Genomic DNA, 24612 nt, shown 5'->3' on the forward strand with positions numbered 1-24612 from the left:
CATCATCACCGTCATCACGCCGTCGTGCTGACGAAGCTCTCCCTCGACACTCAGCTGGATCTAGAGTTCGTGGGACGTCACCGAGCTGAACGTGTGCAGATCAAAGAGGTGCCGTATCTTCGGTGATAGGATCGGTCGGATCGTGAAGACATACGACTACATCAACCACGTTGTCATAACGCTTCCGCTTATGGTCTACGAGGGTACGTGGACAACACTCTCCCCTCTCGTTGCAATGCATCACCTAGATGGATCTTGCATGTGCGTAGGAATTTTTTTGAAATTGTTGTGTTCCCCAACACCAAGGACTTCATCTTCTAGGCCCGCGCACGCCAAACATGCGTAAACAACATACATTTAACTGCTGCCCAGGAAAAAGTATGACAGGAAGATACACTTAGTAAGCTGAGAGAGGAAAAGTTACCTCGGTGACAGGGATGGCATGGCTTAGACCGATGCCTTGGCCCTGGAGGGGAAGGAGTTCTTCTTGGGCTTGAACAAGAGATTCCACATCCCGTCGAGGTCCTCTTCTCGAAAGAATCCCTGGATCACCGCGTCATCCTCTGGCTTGAGCTCCCACATCGGAGTAGCTCGTCCTTGGAGAGGAAGGATCCAACGATGGAGCATCACTTGGACCATGTCCACTAGGTTGATGCCCTCGCCAACCACAGCCTTGAGCTTACACTGAAGTGCCTTCACCTCCTTTGGGCCCCCCAGTTGAGGTTCTTGTCTATCCAATAGGCCAGCCTCCTCGGTGGTTCCACTAAGAAGATGGGGGTCCCTCCATGGATTCATACAGATGGACCCGCCACGTAAAACCATTCTTGTTGCCAAAGCTTCACCGTTTCGATGAAGGTGCCCTCCGGCCAATCACATTGGTGAGCTTGCTGGTCACAGCTCCGACGCACTCTCCGAGATGGGAGCCGCCGCTATCCAGCTTGACACAGAACACCTTCAGCCATAGCCTGAAGTGGGGCTCAATGCGAAGGAAGGCTTCACAAAAGATCACAAAAGTGGCTATGTGGAGAATGGAATTCGGGGCCATATGATGGAAATCAAGCATGTAGTAGAAGATGAGGCCCCGAACGAAGGGACGAAGGGGAAAACCAGACCTTGAATGAGGTGGAAAACAAAAATCACCCGCTCCCCTTTGCGGGGAGTGGGGATGGCGGAAGCCGAGCGGCTTGCACCCTCCTCTATGGGAGATCGACACCTGACCAGCATGGGAAGATACCCATCGGCCTTGAGCTTTGAGATGATGCTAGTGATGACCGTAGAATGCAGCCACTGCCCCCCTTGCCGGTGTCCTTGGCCTCGGTATCATTCCCTTTGCCGACCATCTCGTGCGATGTGAAGAGAAGGGAAAAGAGCAGAAACTAGAAGCAGATCTCGAAGCACCTAGGCTTGCGGTAGGTTCTTGGCGCCGGAACAAGAGATGAGAGCATGGGTAAAATCGATTTACTGCTTCTCCCTTTTTTATAGGACAGTCAAAAGGACAGGGGTCGCCCCACCTCAGGGTATGAATCGTCGTTTCCCAATGCATCATGCAGTATGCACACACAGAGATTAAGGCATGTTCATTGATGACACCGCTGGAAATAGGGAAGCACGGTCTCTTTATTGACAGGATGTGCCAATAGAAACGGCCTTAGGGTATGATACGCATAATAATGGCTATTGACGAGACGGCCTGACCCTGCCATGGGAGATGAAGCTTCAGTTCTCGGCCGAAAAAACTGCTAGGGTTTGACCCACCTCTCGCAGTAAGCCTTCATGGCTAAGTTTAAAAAAGACCTCGGCCCTGCTAAAAAATAAATAGTGCCGAGAGGGGAGGGGTCTTGTTAAAAGACATCCCTTGTTATCAGGGGAAGATTATCATGAAAAACACATGGTCGCAATCGGAAGAGCCAAGAAGACCTTGGAGCCGAGCATATCCTCGAAATCGGGAGCCGATGTGGAGGATGAAACTCGTCTACAAAGCCGAAGACTTGAAATTATAAAATTATCCCGAAGAAGATGTCCTATGCCCTCAGCTTGAAGATTAGTTCAGGGGCTACTGACGGTGTCCTGGACTAGGGGGTGCTTACCGCGTCGACCCGCCACTTATGGGACGAGCCGAGGACCTACCAATGACTGATGAATGGGTCACGCCGAGGACCCACCTCCGGTGCCTATATAAGCCGTAGGTTTAGTCTACAGAGAGGCTTTTGAGACGTGTAGAACCTAGAACTCGTTCATACGATCTCAAGGTAGATCATATTGTATTCCGTACTCCATCACAATCAATATATCAAAAAGCAGGTTGTAGGGTTTTACCTCCTCGAGATGGCCCGAACCTGGATAAAAGACCGTGTCCCTACTTTCTCTTGTTAATATCTTGCTTAGATCGCCAGCTTAGGACCCCCTATCGAGATCCGCCGGTTTTAGCACCAATAGTAGTCCCTGGCGGTGCGACTAGGGTTTTTCCCGTGGTGCCAGAGCAAGCAAGCTTGGGGATGATATTTAGTGATCACATGAGTGGCATAATTTTCACCTCTTGTGGTCAATTGTTTTACTGATATAATACTCTTAAAGAGGATCTGTTATTAATCAATCGAGGGGCCATCGCTTGCTTTGCAATGGAGCCATATTCAATTTCTTAAAGACTGACAATCTTGTGAGTAGAAAGGAGAAGGACGGATCACACTATGGGCCAATTTTTTTGGCAGCTTAAAAAATAAGCCGTCTCCTCCTCAGCTTTTCTCATAAGCCGCCTCTCTTATTCATCGGGGTTTCTAAACTAGTTATGTAATAACTAATTTAGAAGTCTCAACAAATTTTAGAGGCGGCTTATTCTTTAAGCCGAGGAGAGGCAGCTTATTTTTTAAGCCGTATGACTTCTTAGTTTAGGATATTAAACTATTAATGAATCAACAAAATTCTTGCATCACTTATGTTTGATGTACTCGAAGTCACTTATTTTGACATGGAGAAAGTACCATTGATCTATCTTGCTAGTAATTTCCTGAAAAAGAATTTCTTTTGAATAGAATCACTTTTTTTAGGAAGACATAGAATCACTGAATTTGCCTGTTCTGCCCATTTGTTTATCAAAGAGTCAACGCCAATAGATCCCAGATAGATCAGAGACCGTCCAAAACCGCAGTGAAATCGCGAGGCGGCAGCTCTCTCGGGCCAACCCGACCGAAGGCTCGCGACCGCCTCCTCTTCATCCTCAGATCTCGCCGCCGGCGGAATGCTCCCCTCCTCCCACGGCGGCGGCCGCAGACGCCTCGTCCTCCTCCTCGCACTCACCGCCGTCTTCGCCTTCGCTTCTCCGCTCCGCGCGTCCGCCTCAGAGTCTGACCACAAGGTGCGCTGCTCAGCCCCGCCTTATCTTCCCTTGGATCTAGGACCTTTTGTTGCCCCCCTCAGTTTGTTCGCTCTAGTTGCTCCCATTCCGTGGCGTCAGATCTGGTTGCCCATCGGCGCGATCTCGCGCTGGTCTCTCCAGCTCTCGCGTCCTGAGGTTTTAGTTCCTAGAGCTCTTAGTGCAGTTCGGTTGTCTGGAGGTTGTGGCTGATGTGACGCGAGAATCTTGGTGTTCAACGACGGAGGAGGTTTTAAATCTTCGGATGATTCATCATAGCTTAGCTTACGGTGGTGGAAACAATATAAAGTGCTACAGGGTTAGTGCTCCAAATGAGTTCGATCTGTGCGGGACCTGATCGGAATGGTACCAGTGGTGGTGCCTGATACTCTGAACTTAGATATATAATAACTTGATGTTGGTCGGAGGAAATTCGCGTACATCCAGGTACTTCGAGGCTGCAGTGTATGTTCCTGTAGATGTAGTGAAGGCTGCATTGTGGTTTCTACTTATTAGATTCAGGATATTGTTACTGTTTGGTTCATAGAGAGGTGCTGACATTTTGGTCTTGTCTTGCATACAAATGTTCTATAACTTGTTTTGCGTGCACTTGGTGGTTGAAAATAGCAGGCTATAATCCAAGGAGTGAGCAGCAAGAGCATACTCTCTTGTCAAATCTATGTGTGCATCTTTTTTTTCTATTCATTTGTTTCCTTGTGATCAATATGAATTGATTTGATTTGGTTAATCACGAAAATTGTCAAATAACTTTTAGTAGGATAATATTCTGCATTCTAGCTTTCATGCATCTGTCATCGTGATCTTCAATTTGGTGAAATAAATGGGAGTATGAGACATTCAGTTGTCCATGCAACTAGGATAATAATTCCTTGCCAATGGTCTTGATCGTGCGTGATGCTGCAACTCATGTGCTCTGTCCTTGCAATCATATTTGAACATTAAAGAAAGTCAATTGCACTGCTGACGGTTATATATTTATTTTAGAGATAAGTTGTATATTGGTTTCTTGATATAGATTAATTTGGAAATAGCTTGCCACTACTAAGATTGGCATTTCTCAAAATACAACTCCATGCCTCACTGATAGTCTGACATTTAGCCTAATGGCCCACATGTCAGTGGAAATGTTACCCCATGCCTCATTGACATGTAGCCTGGAATAACATAGGTAGCTACTGCCATGAAGATGGACGGATGGCACGGTGCAGGGGATTGGGAGTAGAACATATGTTAGGGAGAAGGAATGAGATAGATAATGGATCAATAAACTAATCTCTTATTATTCGATTAATAATTGATACATATACTGTCTTATATAGGAGGACTTACTTGACTGGAGTATTAGTGACTGGAATATTTTAGTTGATCAAACTTGAGTGCTTATATGAAAATTAAAATGCTTTCGTAGCTTAGGACTGAGTAATGACGAAAGAGATCCCATGGCTTTTTTCTTCTCTCCATAATGTACCTTAGCGTTAGCCATCATCAACCCCCAATCACTAATGTTTTGCAGATTTACATCATACATTTGTTTCATTCGGTATTATCTTCAACAATGCTTTCTTTCTAAATTAATTATTCTTAATACCATGTGCTATGAGCATTTCGTCTGGCTGGAAGTTCTCATCTGCTTTATGTTTCTTATATGCAGTACAAAGCTGGAGATTCAGTTAAGCTCTGGGTGAATAAAGTTGGACCTTACAATAATCCTCAAGAAACTTACAATTATCACAGCCTCCCATTTTGTCAACCATCTGAGAACCCTGGGCATAAGTGGGGTGGTCTTGGAGAAGTCCTGGGTGGGAATGAGTTGATTGATAGTCAGCTTGACATAAAGTTCTTAAGTATGTTCTTGTTAATCTCAGACCATCCTTGTATTTATTTGTGATTTACTGAATGTTGACATATGCATTTGTTTGTCTTATTAATTATATAAATGTTATGTTGCCTTTGCTTTAGGAAATGTGGAAAGGGGATCCATTTGCACACTGGAACTAGATTCCAAGAAGGTTCAACAATTTGCTGATGCCATTGAAAGCTCGTACTGGTTTGAATTTTTCATAGGTATGTGGATTAATATGTGATGCATTACATTTTGTTGTATTACGCTGATTTAGGCATATTTCTTGTTTCTAACATTTTTCACTGGATTTTGCATTGCTTGTGGCACCATGCACCTAGATGATCTGCCTCTTTGGGGTATGTTCCTGTCAACTTAGTATTTTCTTTGCTATTCTTTATCTTTGTTTCTTTTTCCTAACAAGACAGTTGTTATATGCTTTGACAGGATTTGTTGGAGAGACTGACAAAAACAGTGAAAACAAGCACTATCTTTACACGCACAAGAACATTCTTGTAAAGTACAATGATAACAGGGTATGTATCTTCCATTGATTCAGAACATTAACACATAATTTGGACAAGTCATAAATGAATCTGATTTTATTTTTGTAGATATTTGAACATGAATATATAAGTGGATCTGATTTGATTTTGTAGATAATTCATGTTAATCTCACCCAAGAGTCTCCTAAGCTCCTTGACGCTGGCAAGAAGTTGGACTTGACATATTCAGTGAAGTGGGTACCAACAGATGTTTCATTTGCACGCCGTTTTGAAGTTTACCTGGACTATCCTTTCTTTGAACACCAGGTAAATGGTAATGATTGCTTTTTGGAAAAAGAATCCAGTATGCGTAGCACACAACCCTCTCCCTGCTAATGGGAATAACCCTTCAATTCAACAATAGCGAACCGCATCTCCCCTTTGAACTAACCATTGGAAGGTTCTAAATTATTTCTAAATTTTCATGTTCAGATTCACTGGTTCTCCATTTTCAATTCTTTCATGATGGTTATTTTTCTCACTGGTTTGGTTTCAATGATATTGATGCGAACACTGAGAAATGATTATGCAAAATATGCTCGTGATGATGATGATCTAGAGTCACTGGTGAGCATCTGAATTCTGGTGCCTATTTTGCCGCACTTGAATAATATTCCAACCAAATTAACTCTCTTGGTTTTTATCCACTGCCACTCAACTGTTGCCTGAACTCACGACTTTGCTTTATTAGGAGAGAGATGTTAATGAGGAATCTGGGTGGAAACTTGTCCATGGTGATGTATTTCGTCCTCCTAGAAGCTTGACACTTCTTTCTGCTCTTGTCGGTATCGGCACCCAGCTGGCAGCTCTTATCCTACTTGTGATTGTATTGGCCATCGTTGGCATGTTATATGTTGGGTATGCTCAAAATCATACACATACTTTTCATCTCCTTTCTTTCTTGCCTTGCATGCAGAACACTTGGCTTGAAATACATGACAAGCTAAAAAAGTGGCATGGTCGACCCTATTAATAATACGTAAAAAGATGAATGAAGGGCAGGAATATTTGAAAATGAGCTGGACCAGCGTTCAGAGTACCAGAACATAACTTGTTCATGAGGAACTCGCGAGGAGCCTTCCAGATCCTGTACTTTTCTTAGAAAATCTTTACTGCCAATCATTTGCGAATTTGCGATTATGAAGTATCATTCTGTAAATACAGTAACTTAAACAAAAAAGTTGGCTCAAGATCAATGTAAATTGCTGGCATCTGCCTGTTTCCACCATTTTTTATGATGATCCCTGGATAGGAATGTGGGAATGTAGTGTCGTGTCTATTTTCAAATGCTGACAACATTCTCGTACCTGCTAGATTGAATTTTGATCTCTTCTAGTTAAATTTATTTTTACCTGAATAAACTATTCAAAAATCGATGAGAAAAAAAATGAGCACCGACTTCTTAACTATTACATGTGCAAATAAAAAAAATGTATTACATATAATATATTGATTAGGAAGCATTATTGATGGACTGAAGAAGATTCTAGTCTCTACCATTGCATTTCTCTTTGTTTGCCGCTGGTACTGAAAATTGTCACTGATCTGTTCCTTATTGCAAATAACACTTGTTCAAGATAGTATTCACTGTTTTGTTTTGTAATCCTATTTGAGCATCTAAAAACCTGCATGCGTAAAGTACTCACTTAAGTATCAGTGAGCATCGCTGAGCATCTTATAGTTGGAGGATGTGGGATTGGCATTACAATTTATTGTCCTTGGGTTTCACTTAACTTGAAATAAGGGATTAATAACATAGCTGGTCCCAAGCCAGGGTAAAGGAGAAGCTTGTCCAACATCGCTTGAGACGGTTTGGGCATATACAACGCAGGCCCTCAAAAGCGCCAACGCAGAGCGGACGGTTAAAACGCTTTGATAATGTCAAGAGAGGTCGGGGTAGACCAAACTTGACATCGGAGGAGTCCGTAAAAGAGAGATCTGAATGACTGGGATATCACCAAAGAACTAGCCATGGACAGGGGTGCGTGGAAGTTAGCTATCCACATGCCAGAACCATGACTTGGTTTCGATATCTTATGGGTTTCAACTCTAGCCTACCCCAACTTGTTTGACACTGAAAGGCTTTAAGCACAGAAAGTAAATTTTGTGTCATGTGGGCCAACGCTACCGCCGTTGTTGGCCACATGCATCGGTGGCAACACATGAAGTGTTGTAGATGGTTTGGTCTTTATTAAAAGGTAATATTCAAGTTAAATTAGGATGATGAGATAAATTCGGACATACGTGGTAGGCTGGTCATACATAAAGGATAGGACAATGGCTTATCCATTCAAGTCAATGGTTACAAATGTCTCTTTTTCCATATCTTTGGTGCTTCCCGTGACCCGTCCTAGCCTACGCCCCTCCCTTCATCTTGTTATACTGTTTTGCCCTACCGCAACACCACAGTGGCGCCTAAACCTCCTGCCAGTTGCAGTTACCTGTTCTCTTTCTGCTTGGACGTGAACCTTTTGGATAAAAACTAGTACAAAGTTGAGTCACTTATTTTGGAACGGAGGGAGTATAACATAGTGTCTATTTCTCCTTTCTCCTCTAGACACACTAAAATAGTTCAGGAAAATAAATCCTGCTTTTGGTTATCTGAAAGTTACCTTGTATTCAGTTTTGCAAATTGGAGTGGCGGTATTATGTCCTTCTGTTGAGATGCACAGATCCCATGGAGGTAGGGTACAGGGAAGTGAACAAATCCTGAAATGTCAAAAAACCTATGCTGTGTTACAAAAAGCCTTTTGTTGTTTTTAGCATGGAGCATGGTTCTTTCTTGCATGTTGAGCATACGATTCCTATTCTCTAACTTACATGCCAATGTTTCTCAGGCGAGGGGCTATCATCACAACCTTCATCGTGTGCTATGCTCTTACATCTTTTATTTCTGGATATGTTAGTGCTGGTTTGTACTCGAGGAATGGCGGTATGGTCCTTCACTTGTTGACAAGTTGCACGATTTTGTTTCTTTCTTAGACTAACAGTATTTGTATTGTCTTTCTAGTTTCATCATGTTATCATCGCATCTAACTCTTTTGTAGAAGATTCTAGAGTTTATATTTGATTTTCTCACTTCATGACTTGATTCCATGGCAGGTAAAAACTGGATAAAGGCTATGATCCTTACAGCATCCCTCTTTCCATTCTTGCACTTTGCAATTGGCTTTGCACTGAATACAATTGCAATCTTCTATGGGTCATTAGCGGCAATACCATTTGGTACAATGGTTGTCATGTTTGTCCTTTGGGCTTTCATATCTTTTCCACTGGTGCTTTTGGGAACGGTCGTTGGTAGAAACTGGAGTGGGGCTCCTAACAATCCCTGCCGAGTAAAGACTATTCCCCGGCCTATTCCCGAGAGGAAGTGGTACCTTACACCTTCTGTCATCTCATTGATGGGTGGGCTGCTTCCCTTTGGCAGCATCTTCATCGAGATGTACTTTGTGTTCACATCATTCTGGAACTACAAGGTAAACAAGGAAATCATTGTAGACATTTTGTACAAAATACTATTTTTTAATCATCAAAATCATGTTAGCCACTTATCATAGTGCGGAAACGATTTTATTGTCGTTGCTTCATGTTACATTTGTCCATGCCTTATTCTGAAGCACCTTCCTGCAATTTCCATTATATGAGCATCTGATTATGCAATGTTATTTGGTTCTTGGCAGGTGTATTATGTTTACGGCTTCATGTTGCTGGTCTTTGTCATTCTTCTAATAGTTACAATCTGTGTCACAATTGTCGGTACTTATTTCTTGCTGAATGCTGAGAACTATCATTGGCAATGGACCTCGTTTTTCTCAGCTGCATCAACAGCGCTATATGTGTACCTGTACTCCATCTACTACTATCATGTGAAGACAAAGATGTCCGGCTTTTTCCAGACAAGTTTCTACTTTGGCTACACATTGATGTTCTGTCTTGGTCTGGGAATACTTTGCGGTAAGCACTCTTTAGCACTAATGATTGCTATACATTGCAATGTTTAAAGACCACCTTGATGTTCTGACATCTATTTTGGTGATTCAGGTGCTATTGGCTATGTAGGGTCAACTCTTTTCGTGAGGAGAATCTACAGAAACATCAAATGTGATTAATTTCCTGCTACACATGTGGGGTGGGGGTGGAGCGGTATCAGATGAAATCATATACGTGGAAGCGAGGCCTTCTAAATGGATTAATGCTAGTTCCTGATTAGGGTTTCAGAACTACGTCCCCTTTGCTTATTCCATCACACCCTTTCTTTTTTGCATACTTATTTGTTACCTGGAGCTGCTCTCATAGTGTATACATCTGTGGTAGCTGAGGAGTTCAGTACAAGTGACTGGTGAAGGTTCTTATTTTTGTTTGTTTCTTGCCCTTTTTTTTTGGTTGCATTGAAAGAAATAGGAAGTGAGTATCCATGCGGCACTGTCTGGACTTCCCCTCTGAATCGTTACGTCCAATTCAAGGATGGCATGTACTACGTGAGATCTGTGTATTTATATACATATATCAACATTTAATGCATGAGAGTATGTGTGCTGTCTGTCATGTTCGAAAAAATCGGTGAAAATCCTTCCGATGTTGTAGTGCTTTTGTATCTGCGGTATTTAATATTTGCAACATTTGAGGTGACTTGTGTGACATTTGATTTAACGCCCTGTGGGGGTTGTGGTGCCACGGTTGCTGTGAAGAGAAACATGTTGACGCGTGAATAGCATTTTGGAGATCAAGGCCCTGTTTGTTTGGGCTTCAGCCTAAAAAGCCAAAAAATCTTTTAAATAGGTGCCTTTTGCTTCCGCTTTTGGCTTATAACATCATGTAACAGTTTTAATTTATAAGTCAAAAGTCTAAGCAAAAAACCTCTATTTAGAAGCTTTTATGGCTTTTTTTATTAAAATGAAAATGAAAAAGCTGTAAAAATAGAAGAAAAATCCAAAAAAAACAGGGTCTAAAGCACCAACTTTAGTTTGAAACAGACTGGGGCGTGTCGCCCACTACAACTTATTGCAGCAACACAAGGCTGGAACATCTTGCTCCGAGATCACTGTGGTGTGATCTTGACAAGGCAATGCCAAGCTTGGCAAAGTCATGCGCAGCCCTCTTTTACGCCACGTTTAACACACAGTTTGCAGTACATGGGCCGTTCTGGATGAGTCTGCCCTATGCATCATTGTGTGTGCACATATATCCTTGCCGACATAACTAAGACGATAACGTGTGAGTGACACTTGTACTATACTTTCCGTTGAAGTTAATTGCACGGAAGTACCATAATTGATGCATCATATGCAGATTGGTATCACGATTGCTAATTTTTGCATGTCAGTACCAACATTGGTCCAGGTTTTTGCAAAAAGGCTAAAATGTTGTTTTATACGTATTGACGGTATATCCGACAGCTCGGGCCCACCCGTCAGGTGCCACGCTGGCCAATCGGCGCGTGCTCACACGTTGACTAGGACAAGCCGCTCTCTAACCCGTCCGGTCGCACCGGTTCGTCCCCCACCGCACCATTCCCCTTCCCTCCTCCTCCTCCTCGACTCGAACCCTAGTCCATGGCGTCGGCGACTCTGGCAGGCGGCGGCGAGGGCGTCGTCGTCGTCGGCGACCTACCGTTTTGGCCGCCTAGCGGCCCGGCTGGCGTCGACGTCGACGGCGGCGACGACTCCAGCTCCGCGTACTCGAGCGACGACGAGGAGGAGTCGCTGTTACTCTCCATGGAGCAGCGGTTGCGGTTGGCGCAGCTGTGGGTGGCGAACCCTAGCAGCAGCCATGAGTTGACGCATGGACTCGGCGGCGTGCTGTACGTACCTTCTCCTCCTCCTCCTCCTCTGATTTATCCAATTGGGGATTTTTAGGGTTTGTTCATTTTCTGCTTTATCCAGTTGGGGATTAGGGTTTGTTCATCTTCTGTGAGCACTGTAGGACAATTACAGTAACCTAGTAACCTAGTGTAGTGCACTATCAAAGTAGTTCAATTACAGTAACAATTTGGGATTAGGGTTTGAGTAATTGTAGTATTCTGTCCTTGTCTTTTTCCTTGAATTTGCTATTGTGCTGAAATGGTCGTAGCTACATTGATTCATGTTCTGTCATCTGTAATTGTAACAGTAAATTTGAGACTTATAGGAAAGTTAATTCAAATTTTCCTGTATTGTACTATTGCTCTCCAAATTTAGAGTTATGGTAATGAATACATGAAATTGAATTTGTTTTGTAGTTTGGATGAAGACATTTGGCAAGTAAGGATCCATTTTGATGCAAGAGAACCATTGGAGATGAAGCTTTGTAGTTCAGATATTACTTATCTGAATTTGGTTGCAGTGATGGAAACCCAATGATTTAATGCATATGATTGTTTGTATCACATTGAAAATCCATCTTTAGGAGAGAAAGGGCTTGATTTAGTAGACAGTCATGCAGAATTACAAATGATAAAGAGGAAGATCCAGGACAAATTGGAGCTTAACTTGCTAGTTAGGGCTTGTCCACCCCCTGATAGAGATTTTGAGTTGCATCAATGTGAAAGGCCAGATTTGTCCACTGTTGTGTACCAAGAGCCTGTTGTTTATGATCTGAGTGAGCCTCCTGTCTTAGCTGTTGATCAGCAAGGAGTAGTTTTTGAGAGTCAATGTAGCAGCTCTAGCACACCGCATCCTCCTGGTGGTTGCACACAAGAAAGCAGGAATGCAAATGCCAAGTTGAAAGCTATTTTGGAAGAAGAAGAAGAGGGATATCAAGGATATGAGGTATATGAGGACAGTGATGCTTCTGCCTCTGATGAGGATGGTCAAATTGGAAGTGATCCTAATTATATCTGTGATGATGAAGATGTAGAGGTGGAAGAGGGGAAGAGACAGAGAAAGTTAGAAGTACAAGAGGAAGAATCAGATGATGAGCAATCAGATGAGGAACCAGTGTTGCATTATGAGGGTGACACTGAAGTTGAGGACCCATTTGAGGTATAGGAAGATAGGACTTTTGAAGAAGAAGAACAAAATATAGTTGTACATGTAAAGAAGCAGAAGCTGCCAGTTAGAAGAGGACCAACTACTAGGTCACATTCCAGTAAGCTACCAGAGGTTGAACCTGATTTCAGACCATCATCAGATGAAGAAGAGAAGGGGTTGTTGAGGGAGAGTGATGATGATGGTTTTCAGCCAATCTCATTTGTCCTATCAAAGAAAAGGAAGAGTAGGGCAAAGAAAAGGCCTGCTAGGAAGTGGTACAATGAGAAAATGGAGCAACCACATGAACAACTACGTCTAAAGTTGTGTTTTAGGGATCATCATCAATTCAGAGATGCTTTGTTGAATTTGCACATCACCCAGGCCAGGAATTTCAAGTATCACAGGAATTCAGATCAGAGGATAATTGTTGAGTGTACAAATAAACAATGCCAGTTCTTTATGGTGGCAACAGTTACAAAAGGGGATAAAACCTTTGTAATTAAGAAGATGAGACTAGAGCACACTTGCCCTAGTACTACTGAGACCACCAGGGTTAGTGCTAAGTGGCTAGCACAGAAATATGAGCATCTCTTCAGATCTGATATAACTACTGGTATTCAGACTATAATTGATGCATGCATGGAAAAATATGGTGTAGATGTGCCCAAGTGCATGGCATATAGGGCAAAGAACATAGCTATTGAAGCTGTGTTAGGAGATCACAAGAAGCAATATCCTAGGCTTAAAGACTATGCTCAGGCTGTCATGGACACAAACCCTAGGAGTAGAGTAATAGTCACTATTGTTACTCTAGTACCAAATGCAAAAATACCCCACCTAGGCCCAAGATTCCATGCCATGTTCTTTTGCATGAATGGAGCAAGGGAGGGGTTTCTCAATGGGTGTAGGCCATTCATTGGTTAGTTCCTGAACCTTGTGCACCATTTACATATTGTAGAGTACTCCATATTGTATCTCACTTGAATGTATTTAATGTTTGGAAATGTTGATTATGCAGGTGTTGATGGATGCTTCATTAAGCTCACTACAGGTGCTCAACTCCTTGCTGCCACTAGTAGAGATGGCAACAACAACATATATCCATTGGCATTTGGCATAGTTGGACAAGAGGACACACCTAGTTGGTGTTGGTTTCTACACCAACTGAAAATTTGCCTAGGGGAGAAGTGGGCAAGTTTGGACCTTATACTATAATGTCAGTTAGACAAAAGGTACGTGTTTGCATATTTCATTCTATTTTGCACAAGTGTTTACAGTAGATTAGAGTTTCATTGGTGCATATTTCTTTAGCTTGTAGCTTAGACTTGTTAAATTGTTTGTGTCAGGGGTTACTGAATGCAGTGAATGATGTGTTTCCAAATTGCAACCAAAGATTCTGCCTTAGACATTTATATGTAAATTTCCAAAATGCTGGGTTTAGGGGTGAAGATCTTAAGAAGTGCATGGATAATGCTAGCTATGCCTACAATGAACACAATTTAATATTGCAATGAATGATTTTAGAGCTGAAAGTGAGGAAGCTTGGGAGTGGCTTACTGCAATACCAAAAAAACATAGGCAAGGCATGCATTTGACACAAACTGCGAGACTGACTTGGTAGTGAACAACTTGTCTGAGGTGTTCAACAAGTACATTCTAGATGTTAGGAGAAAACCATAAGGACAATGTGTGATGGGATAAAAGATAAGCAGATGGTGAGGTGGCACAGGAACAGAGAGAGTGAAAAGGCAGCAAGATGGGAGATAACACCTCATTACAGTGAGAAGCTAGAGGTTAAGAAGGAGAGGGCCAGATACTGCAAGCCAATACAGGCAGGGGTCAACTTATGGCAAGTTACAAGTGGGCAGCAAACACATGCTGTCAACCTGGAACTTGAGACTTGTGGATGCAGGAAGTGGGACCTTACTGGCATACCTTGCAACCATGCAATCTCTGCAATAAACAAGGCTAAAAGGAAACCAGAGGATTATGTCAGCAAATTCTTCAAGAAAGATTTTTATGTTGCAGCTTATGAACCAATGATCTTTCCTGTGCCTGGTGAGCATGATTGGACAAGGACCCCTGGTCCAGACATAGAACCACTTGCATTCAAAATCAAGAGAGGAAGAAGGAAAGAAAAGAGGATCAAGGGCAAATTTGAAGTACCAAAGCCAAAAGACACTTCAAGAATGGGGACCATAACATGTGGCAATTGTGGTCTACAAGGGCATAGGTACACAAACTGTCTTAAACAGTTGAAGCCTGAGCTAGCTTTGAGGAAGAATAAGCATGTGGTAATATTTTTTCACCTTGAGATATACTAATGCTCCCTTTATTGTACATTTCTTTCTAGTATTATTAACTGTTTTCCTTTTCTTTGCAAGGCTACTCCAAGTAACTCACAGCCAAGAGTTGCTGGCCCTTCTACTACACCAACAACAAGACAGGCAAGAGCCGCTGCTTCTGCTCCTACACCATCATCATCTGGAAGAAGAGGAGCTGGCAGAGGAAGAGTTGCTGCTACTTCTACTACACCACCACCATCTGGAAGAGGAGCTGGCAGAGGAAGAGCTGCTGCTACTTCTACTACACCACCACCATCTGGAAGAGGAGCTGGCAGAGGAAGAGTTGGCACATGAGCTGGAAGAGGTGCTCCAAGGCCATTCAGTGCCCCCAGGCAATATGCTGCCTCAACTTATGGTGCCATTCCTACTAATGGTACACACACTGGATGGATGTCCTACTTCAATGCTAGTAGAGGAAGAGGAGCCATGTAATTTGAAATGATGTAGTGTTATTTTGGTTGAACTTGATGCTGATGTTGATGTGCTGTTGCCACTTGATGCATATTTTGGCACAATCCAGTACTGGTTATTGTAATGTTGAACTTGAGGTGGAGTACTCTAGTTGGGGCATCATATTTTGGTGTTGAATATGTATGTATGGTGTTGCTGTTGATGTTGTTACTGGATATGTATGTGTTGCTGTTGATGAATATGTATGTGTTGCTGTTGATGAATATGTATGTGTTGCCAGTGCCAGTGCCTGAATTATGAATGTCTGTTGGCACAATCCAGTATCAATATTTGCAAAGCAGTACCACATTTGCAGTTACTTGTTGCAAGTCAGTACCAATACTGTTGCTAGTTGTTGCATGTTAGTACCAATATTGGGGCATCACATAACATGCAGTACCACATTTGGGGATTCTGATAGGTGGGACCGATACCTCTCCTACTATTAAAGTGACAACACAAGCTTGTATCGAGCGAGTGGGGAACGAAACTAGGGTTCGTCCACGCGGTGTCCATTTGGAGCGCAGCGAAGGAGAGATCTCAGCGTGGAGGCGCTGACTGGGGCCGGTGATGGAGAGAGATATGTCGTGGTCGTCCAGTGCCGGGTCCGCTCCCGGATTCCGTCGAGCTGCAGGAAGGAGGGTGGAGGAGTCGCGCTCGCCGGTGCGCTACCGCGAGAACCCAATGGCATACGAGCCTCCAGTGATGTGCCACTGCTCAACTCCGAGGAAGGAGCCAAGATGGATCTCCTGGGGCAGGCAGAACCCTGGTAGGAGGTACTATAGCTGTGTGGATGCTCTGGTGACTGTGGTTTTTTTGCCTAATTTTCTTCCTTTTTCTTCTGTGCAATTGTTGGGTTTCATAGTAATTTCAAAAAACTTCCTACGCACACGTAAGATCATGGTGATGCATAGCAATGAGAGGGGGAGAGTTTGATCTACGTACCCTTGTAGATCGACAACGGAAGCGTTAACTTGGTTGATGTAGTCGTACGTCTTCACGGTCCGACCGATCAAGCACCGAAACTACGGCACCTCCGAGTTCTAGCACACGTTCAGCTCGATGACGATCCCCGGACTCCGATCCAGCAAAGTGTCGGGGAAGAGTTCCGTGAGCACAACGGCGTGGTGATGATCTTGATGTACTACTGTCGCAGGGCTTCGCCTAAGCACCGCTACAATATTATCAAGGACTATGGTGGAAGGGGGCACCGCACACGGCTAAGAATATGATCACGTGGATCAACTTGTGTCTCTAGGGGGTGCCCCTGCCTCCGTATATAAAGGTTCAAGGGAGGGGGGCCGGCCGGCCAGGAGAGGCGCGCCAGGAGGAGTCCTACTCCCTCTGGGAGTAGGACTCCCCCCTTTCCTAGTTGGAATAGGATTCGTGGAGGGAGGGGGGGGGAAGAGGAGAGAGAGGAGGAAGGGGGGCCGACCCCCTCTCCTTGTCCAATTCGGACCAAGGGGGGAGGGGTGCGCGGCCCATCTCTGGCCACCTCTCCTCTCTTCCACTAAGGCCCACTAAGGCCCATATACCTCCCGGGGGGTTCCGGTAACCTCCCGGTACTCCGGTAAAATCCCGATTTCACCCGGAACACTTCCGATATCCAAACATAGGCTTCCAATATATCAATCTTTATGTCTCGACCATTTCGAGACTCCTCGTCATGTCCGTGATCACATCCGGGACTCCGAACAACCTTCGGTACATCAAAATGCATAAACTCATAATATAACTGTCATCGAAACCTTAAGCGTGCGGACCCTACGGGTTCGAGAACAATGTAGACATGACCGAGACACGTCTCCGGTCAATAACCAATAGCGGAACTTGGATGCTCATATTGGCTCCTACATATTCTACGAAGATCTTTTATCGGTCAGACCGCATAACAACATACATTGTTCCCTTTGTCATCGGTATGTTACTTGCCCGAGATTCGATCGTCGGTATCCCATACCTAGTTCAATCTCGTTACCGGCAAGTCTCTTTACTCGTTCTGTAATACATCATCCTGCAACTAACTCATTAGTTGCAATGCTTGCAAGGCTTAAGTGATGTGCATTACCGAGAGGGCCCAGAGATACCTCTCCGACAATCGGAGTGACAAATCCTAATCTCGAAATACGCCGACCCAACATGTACCTTTGGAGACACCTAAAACCTAGGCTCGGATGCCACTGTTGGGGAACGTAGTAATTTCAAAAAAATTCCTACGTACACGCAAGATCATGGTGATGCATAGCAACGAGGGGAGAGTGTGATCTACGTACCCTTGGTAGATCGACAACGGAAGCGTTTGGTTGATGTAGTCGTACGTCTTCACAGCCCGACCGATCAAGCACCGAAACTACGGCACCTCCGAGTTTTAGCACACGTTCAGCTCGATGACGATCCCCGGACTCCGATCCAGCAAAGTGTCGGGGAAGATTTCCGTCAGCACGACGGCGTGGTGATGATCTTGATGTACTACTGTCGCAGGGCTTCGCCTAAGCACCACTATAATATTATCGAGGACTATGGTGGCTGGGGGCGCCGCACACGGCTAAGAATAAGATCACGTGGATCAACTTGTGTGTCTCTGGGGTACCCCTGCCTCCGTATATAAAGGACTAAAGGGGGGTGCGGCCGGCCTAGGAGAGGCGCGCCAGGAGAGTCCTACTCCCTCTGGGAGTAGGATTCCCCCCCAATCCTAGTTGGAATAGGATTCACGGAGGGGGGAAAAGAGAGAGAGGGGCCGGCCCCCTCTCCTTGTCCTATTCGGACCAAGGGAGGGGAGGGGCGCGCGGCCCATGTTGGGCTGCCTCTTCGCTTTTCCACTAAGGCCCACTATGGCCCATATAGCTCCCGGGGGGTTCCGGTAACCTCCCGGTACTCCGGTAAAATCCCGATTTCACCCGGAACACTTCCGATATCCAAACATAGGCTTCCAATATATCAATCTTTATGTCTCGACCATTTCAAGACTCCTCGTCATGTCCGTGGTCACATCCGGGACTCCGAACAAACTTCGGTACATCAAAATGCATAAACTCATAATATAACTGTCACCGTAACCTTAAGCGTGCGGACCCTACGGGTTTGAGAACAATATAGACATGACCGAGACACGTCTCCGGTCAATAACCAATAGCGGGACCTGGATGCCCATATTGGCTCCTACATATTCTACGAAGATCTTTATCGGTCAGACCGCATAACAACATACGTTGTTCCCTTTGTCATCGGTATGTTACTTGCCCGAGATTCGATCGTCGGTATCTCAATACCTAGTTCAATCTCATTACCGGTAAGTCTCTTTACTCGTTCCGTAATACATCATCTCGCAACTAACTCATTAGTTGCAATGCTTGCAAGGCTTATGTGATGTGCATTACCGAGAGGGCCCAGAGATACCTCTCCGACAATCGGAGTGACAAATCCTAATCTCGAAATACGCCAACCCAACATATACCTTTGGAGACACCTGTAGAGCACCTTTATAATCACCCAGTTACGTTGTGACGTTTGGTAGCACACAAAGTGTTCCTCCGGCAAACGGGAGTTGCATAATCTCATAGTCATAGGAACATGTATAAGTCATGAAGAAAGCAATAGCAACATACTAAACGATCGGGGTGCTAAGCTAATGGAATGGGTCATGTCAATCAGATCATTCAACTAATGATGTGATCCCGTTAATCAAATAACAACTCTTTGTCCATGGTTAGGAAACATAACCATCTTTGATTAACGAGCTAGTCAAGTAGAGGCATACTAGTGACACTCTGTTTGTCTATGTATTCACACATGTATTATGTTTCCGGTTAATACAATTATAGCATGAATAATAAACTTTTATCATGATATAAGGAAATAAATAATAACTTTATTATTGCCTCTAGGGCATATTTCCTTCAGTCTCCCACTTGCACTAGAGTCAATAATCTAGATTACACAGTAATGATTCTAACACCCATGGAGCCTTGGTGCTGATCATGTTTTGCTCGTGGAAGAGGCTTAGTCAACGGGTCTACAACATTCAGATCCGTATGTATCTTGCAAATCTCTATGTCTCCCACCTGGACTAGACCCCGGATGGAATTGAAGCGTCTCTTGATGTGCTTGGTTCTCTTGTGAAATCTGGATTCCTTCGCCAAGGCAATTGCACCAGTATTGTCACAAAAGATTTTCATTGGACCCGATGCACTAGATATGACACCTAGATCGGATATGAACTCCTTCATCCAGACTCCTTCATCCAGACTCCTTAATTCGCTGCTTCCGAAGCAGCTATGTATTCCGCTTCACACGTAGATCCCGCCACGACGCTCTGTTTAGAACTGCACCAACTAACAGCTCCACCGTTTAATGTAAACACGTATCCGGTTTGCGATTTAGAATCGTCCGGATCAGTGTCAAAGCTTGCATCAACGTAACCGTTTACAGTTAGCTCTTTGTCACCTCCATATACGAGAAACATATCCTTAGTCCTTTTCAGGTACTTCAGGATGTTCTTGACTGCTGTCCAGTGATCCACTCCTGGATTACTTTGGTACCTCCCTGCTAGACTTATAGCAAGGCACACATCAGGTCTGGTACACAACATTGCATACATGATAGAGCCTATGGCTGAAGCATAGGGAACATCTTTCATTTTCTCTCTATCTTCTGCAGTGGTCGGGCATTGAGTCTGACTCAACTTCACACCTTGTAACACAGGCAAGAACCCTTTCTTTGCTTGATCCATTTTGAACTTCTTCAAAATCTTGTCAAGGTATGTGCTTTGTGAAAGTCCAATTAAACGTCTTGATCTATCTCTATAGATCTTTATGCCTAATATGTAAGCAGCTTCACCGAGGTCTTTCATTGAAAAACTCTCATTCAAGTATCCCTTTATGCTATCCAGAAATTCTGTATCATTTCCAATCAGTAATATGTCATCCACATATAGTATCAGAAATGCTATAGAGCTCCCACTCACTTTCTTGTAAATACAGACTTCTCCAAAAGTCTGTATAAAACCAAATGCTTTGATCACACTATCAAAGCGTTTATTCCAACTCCGAGAGGCTTGCACCAGTCCATAAATGGATCGCTGGAGCTTGCATACTTTGTTAGCTCCCTTTGGATCGACAAAACCTTTCGGTTGCATCATATACAACTCTTCTTCCAGAAATCCATTCAGGAATGCAGTTTTGACATCCATCTGCCAAATTTCATAATCATAAAATGCGGCAATTGCTAACATGATTCGGACAGACTTAAGCATCGCTACGGGTGAGAAGGTCTCATCGTAGTCAATCCCTTGAACTTGTCGAAACCCTTTTGCGACAAGTCGAGCTTTGTAGACAGTAATATTACCGTCGGCGTCAGTCTTCTTCTTGAAGATCCATTTATTCTCAATTGCTTGCCGATCATTGGGCAAGTCAACCAAAGTCCATACTTTGTTCTCATACATGGATCCCATCTCAGATTTCATGGCTTCAAGCCATTTTGCGGAATCTGGGCTCACCATCGCTTCTTCATAGTTCGTAGGTTCATCATGATCTAGTAGCATGACTTCCAGAACAGGATTACCGTACCACTCTGGTGCGGATCTCACTCTGGTTGATCTATGAGGTTCAGTAGTATCTTGTTCTGAAGTTTCATGATCATTATCATTAACTTCCTCACTAACTGGTGTAGGTGTCACAGAAACAGTTTTCCGTGATGCACTACTTTCCAATAAGGGAGCTGGTACAGTTACCTCGTCAAGTTCTACTTTCCTCCTACTCACTTCTTTCGAGAGAAACTCCTTATCTAGAAAGTTTCCGAACTTAGCAACAAAAGTCTTGCCTTGGATCTGTGATAGAAGGTGTATCCAATAGTCTCCTTTGGATATCCTATGAAGACACATTTCTCCGATTTGGGTTCGAGCTTATCAGGTTGAAGCTTTTTCACATAAGCATCGCAGCCCCAAACTTTCAGAAACGACAACTTTGGTTTCTTGCCAAACCATAGTTCATAAGGCGTCGTCTCAACGGATTTTGATGGTGCCCTATTTAACGTAAATGCGGCCGTCTCCAAAGCATAACCCCAAAACGATAGCGGTAAATCAGTAAGAGACATCATAGATCGCACCATATCTAGTAAAGTACGATTACGACGTTCGGACACACCATTACGCTGTGGTGTTCCGGGTGGCGTGAGTTGCGAAACTATTCCGCATTGTTTCAAATGTACACCAAACTCGTAACTCAAATATTCTCCTGCACGATCAGATCGTAGAAACTTTATTTTCTTGTTACGATGATTTTCAACTTCACTCTGAAATTCTTTGAACTTTTCAAACGTTTCAGACTTATGTTTCATTAAGTAGATATACCCATATCTGCTTAAGTCATCTGTGAAGGTGAGAAAATAACGATATCCGCCACGAGCCTCAATATTCATCGGACCACATACATCTGTATGTATGATTTCCAACAAATCTGTTGCTCTCTCCATAGTACCGGAGAACGGCGTTTTAGTCATCTTGCCCATGAGGCACGGTTCGCAAGTACCAAGTGATTCATAATCAAGTGGTTCCAAAAGTCCATCAGTATGGAGTTTCTTCATGCGCTTTACACCGATATGACCTAAACGGCAGTGCCACAAATAAGTTGCATTATCATTATCAACTCTGCAACTTTTGGTTTCAACATTATGAATATGTGTGTTACTACTATCGAGATTCAATAAGAATAGACCACTCTTCAAGGGTGCATGACCATAAAAGATATTACTCATATAAATAGAACAACCATTATTCTCTGATTTAAATGAATAACCGTCTCGCATCAAACAAGATCCAGATATAATGTTCATGCTTAACACTAGCACCAAATAACAATTATTTAGGTCTAATATTAATCCCGAAGGTAGATGTAGAGGTAGCGTGCCGACCGCGATCACATTGACTTTGGAACCGTTTCCCACGCGCATCGTCACCTCGTCCTTAGCCAATCTTCGCTTAATTCGTAGTCCCTGTTTTGAGTTGCAAATATTAGCAACAGAACCAGTATCAAATACCCAGGTGCTACTGCGAGCATTAGTAAGGTACACATTAATAACATGTATATCACATATACCTTTGTTCACCTTGCCATCCTTCTTATCCGCCAAATACTTGGGGCAGTTCCGCTTCCAGTGACCAGTCTGCTTGCAGTAGAAGCACTCAGTTTCAGGCTTAGGTCCAGACTTGGGTTTCTTCTCTTGAGCAGCAACTTGCTTGCTGTTCTTCTTGAAGTTCCCTTTCTTCTTCCCTTTGCCCTTTTTCTTGAAACTAGTGGTCTTGTTGACCATCAACACTTGATGCTCCTTTTTGATTTCTACCTCCGCAGCTTTCAGCATTGCGAAGAGCTCGGGAATAGTCTTATTCATCCCTTGCATATTATAGTTCATCACGAAGCTCTTGTAGCTTGGTGGCAGTGATTGGAGAATTCTGTCAATGACGCAATCATCTGGAAGATTAACTCCCATTTGAATCAAGTGATTATTATACCCAGACATTTTGAGTATATGCTCACTGACAGAACTATTCTCCTCCATCTTGCAGCTATAGAACTTATTGGAGACTTCATATCTCTCAATCCGGGTATTTGCTTGAAATATTAACTTCAACTCCTGAAACATCTCATATGCTCCACGACGTTCAAAACATCGTTGAAGTCCCGGTTCTAAGCCGTAAAGCATGGCACACTGAACTATCGAGTAGTCATCAGCTTTGCTCTGCCAGCCGTTCACAACATCTGGTGTTGCTCCAGCAGCAGGCCTGGCACCCAGCGGTGCTTCCAGGACGTAATTCTTCTGTGCAGCAATGAGGATAATCCTCAAGTTACGGACCCAGTCCGTGTAATTGCTACCATCATCTTTCAACTTTGCTTTCTCAAGGAACGCATTAAAATTCAACGGAACAACACCACAGGCCATTTATCTACAATCATACATAAACAAGCAAGATACTATCAGGTACTAAGTTCATGATAAATTTAGGTTCAATTAATCATATTACTTAAAGAACTCCCACTTAGATAGACATCCCTCTAATCCTCTAAGTGATTACGTGATCCAAATCAACTAAACCATGTCCGATCATCACGTGGGATAGAGTAGTTTCATTGGTGAACATCATTATGTTGATCATATCTACTATATGATTCACGCTCGACCTTTCGGTCTCCGTGTTCCGAGGCCATATCTGTATATGCTTGGCTCGTCAAGTATAACCTGAGTATTCCGCGTGTGCAACTGTTTTGCACCCGTTGTATTTGAACGTAGAGCCTATCACACCCGATCATCACGTGGTGTCTCAGCACGAAGAACTTTCGCAACGGTGCATACTCAGGGAGAACACTTCTTGATAATTTAGTGAGAGATCATCTTATAATGCTACCGTCAATCAAAGCAAGATAAGATGCATAAAAGATAAACATCACATGCAATCAATATAAGTGATATGATATGGCCATCATCATCTTGTGCTTGTGATCTCCATCTCCGAAGCACCGTCATGATCACCATCGTCACCGGCGCGACACCTTGATCTCCATCGTAGCATCGTTGTCGTCTCGCCAATCTTATGCTTCCACGACTATCGCTACCGCTTAGTGATAAAGTAAAGCATTACAGCGCGATTGCATTGCATACAATAAAGCGACAACCATATGGCTCCTGCCAGTTGCCGATAACTCGGTTACAAAACATGATCATCTCATACAATAAAATTTAGCATCATGTCTTGACCATACCACATCACAACATGCCCTGCAAAAACAAGTTAGACGTCCTCTACTTTGTTGTTGCATGTTTTACGTGGCTGCTACGGGCTTAAGCAAGAACCAATCTTACCTACGCATCAAAACCACAACGATAGTTTGTCAAGTTGGTGCTGTTTTAACCTTCACAAGGACCGGGCGTAGCCACACTTGGTTCAACTAAAGTTGGAGAAACTGTCACCCGCAAGCCACCTATGTGCAAAGCACGTCGGGAGAACCGGTCTCGCGTAAGCGTACGCGTAATGTCGGTCCGGGCCGCTTCGTCCAACAATACCGCCGAACCAAAGTATGACATGCTGGTAAGCAGTATGACTTATATCGCCCACAACTCACTTGTG

General features: G+C 43.6%; 1 protein-coding gene across 2 annotated transcripts; it reads left to right on the forward strand.

Annotated features, from left to right (window-relative positions):
- Nucleotides 1-3106: 3106 nt before the first annotated feature.
- On the forward strand, nt 3107-10295 carry LOC125524559 (transmembrane 9 superfamily member 1-like). 2 transcript variants are annotated; one of them, XM_048689597.1, is made up of 12 exons: nt 3107-3352; nt 5022-5214; nt 5330-5434; nt 5552-5569; nt 5658-5746; nt 5870-6022; nt 6188-6322; nt 6447-6613; nt 8593-8687; nt 8858-9231; nt 9436-9709; nt 9797-10295. In XM_048689597.1, the coding sequence occupies exons 1-12, from the start codon at nt 3236-3238 to the stop codon at nt 9862-9864; spliced, it is 1788 nt and encodes a 595-aa protein (XP_048545554.1). In that variant the 5' UTR covers nt 3107-3235; the 3' UTR covers nt 9865-10295. The 2 variants fall into 2 exon arrangements, with proteins under 2 accessions (XP_048545554.1, XP_048545558.1); XM_048689601.1 differs by lacking the exon at nt 6188-6322.
- Nucleotides 10296-24612: the final 14317 nt, after the last annotated feature.

The sequence above is a fragment of the Triticum urartu genome, chromosome 1 (assembly GCF_003073215.2).
Source record: "Triticum urartu cultivar G1812 chromosome 1, Tu2.1, whole genome shotgun sequence".
Lineage (NCBI taxonomy): Eukaryota > Viridiplantae > Streptophyta > Magnoliopsida > Poales > Poaceae > Triticum > Triticum urartu.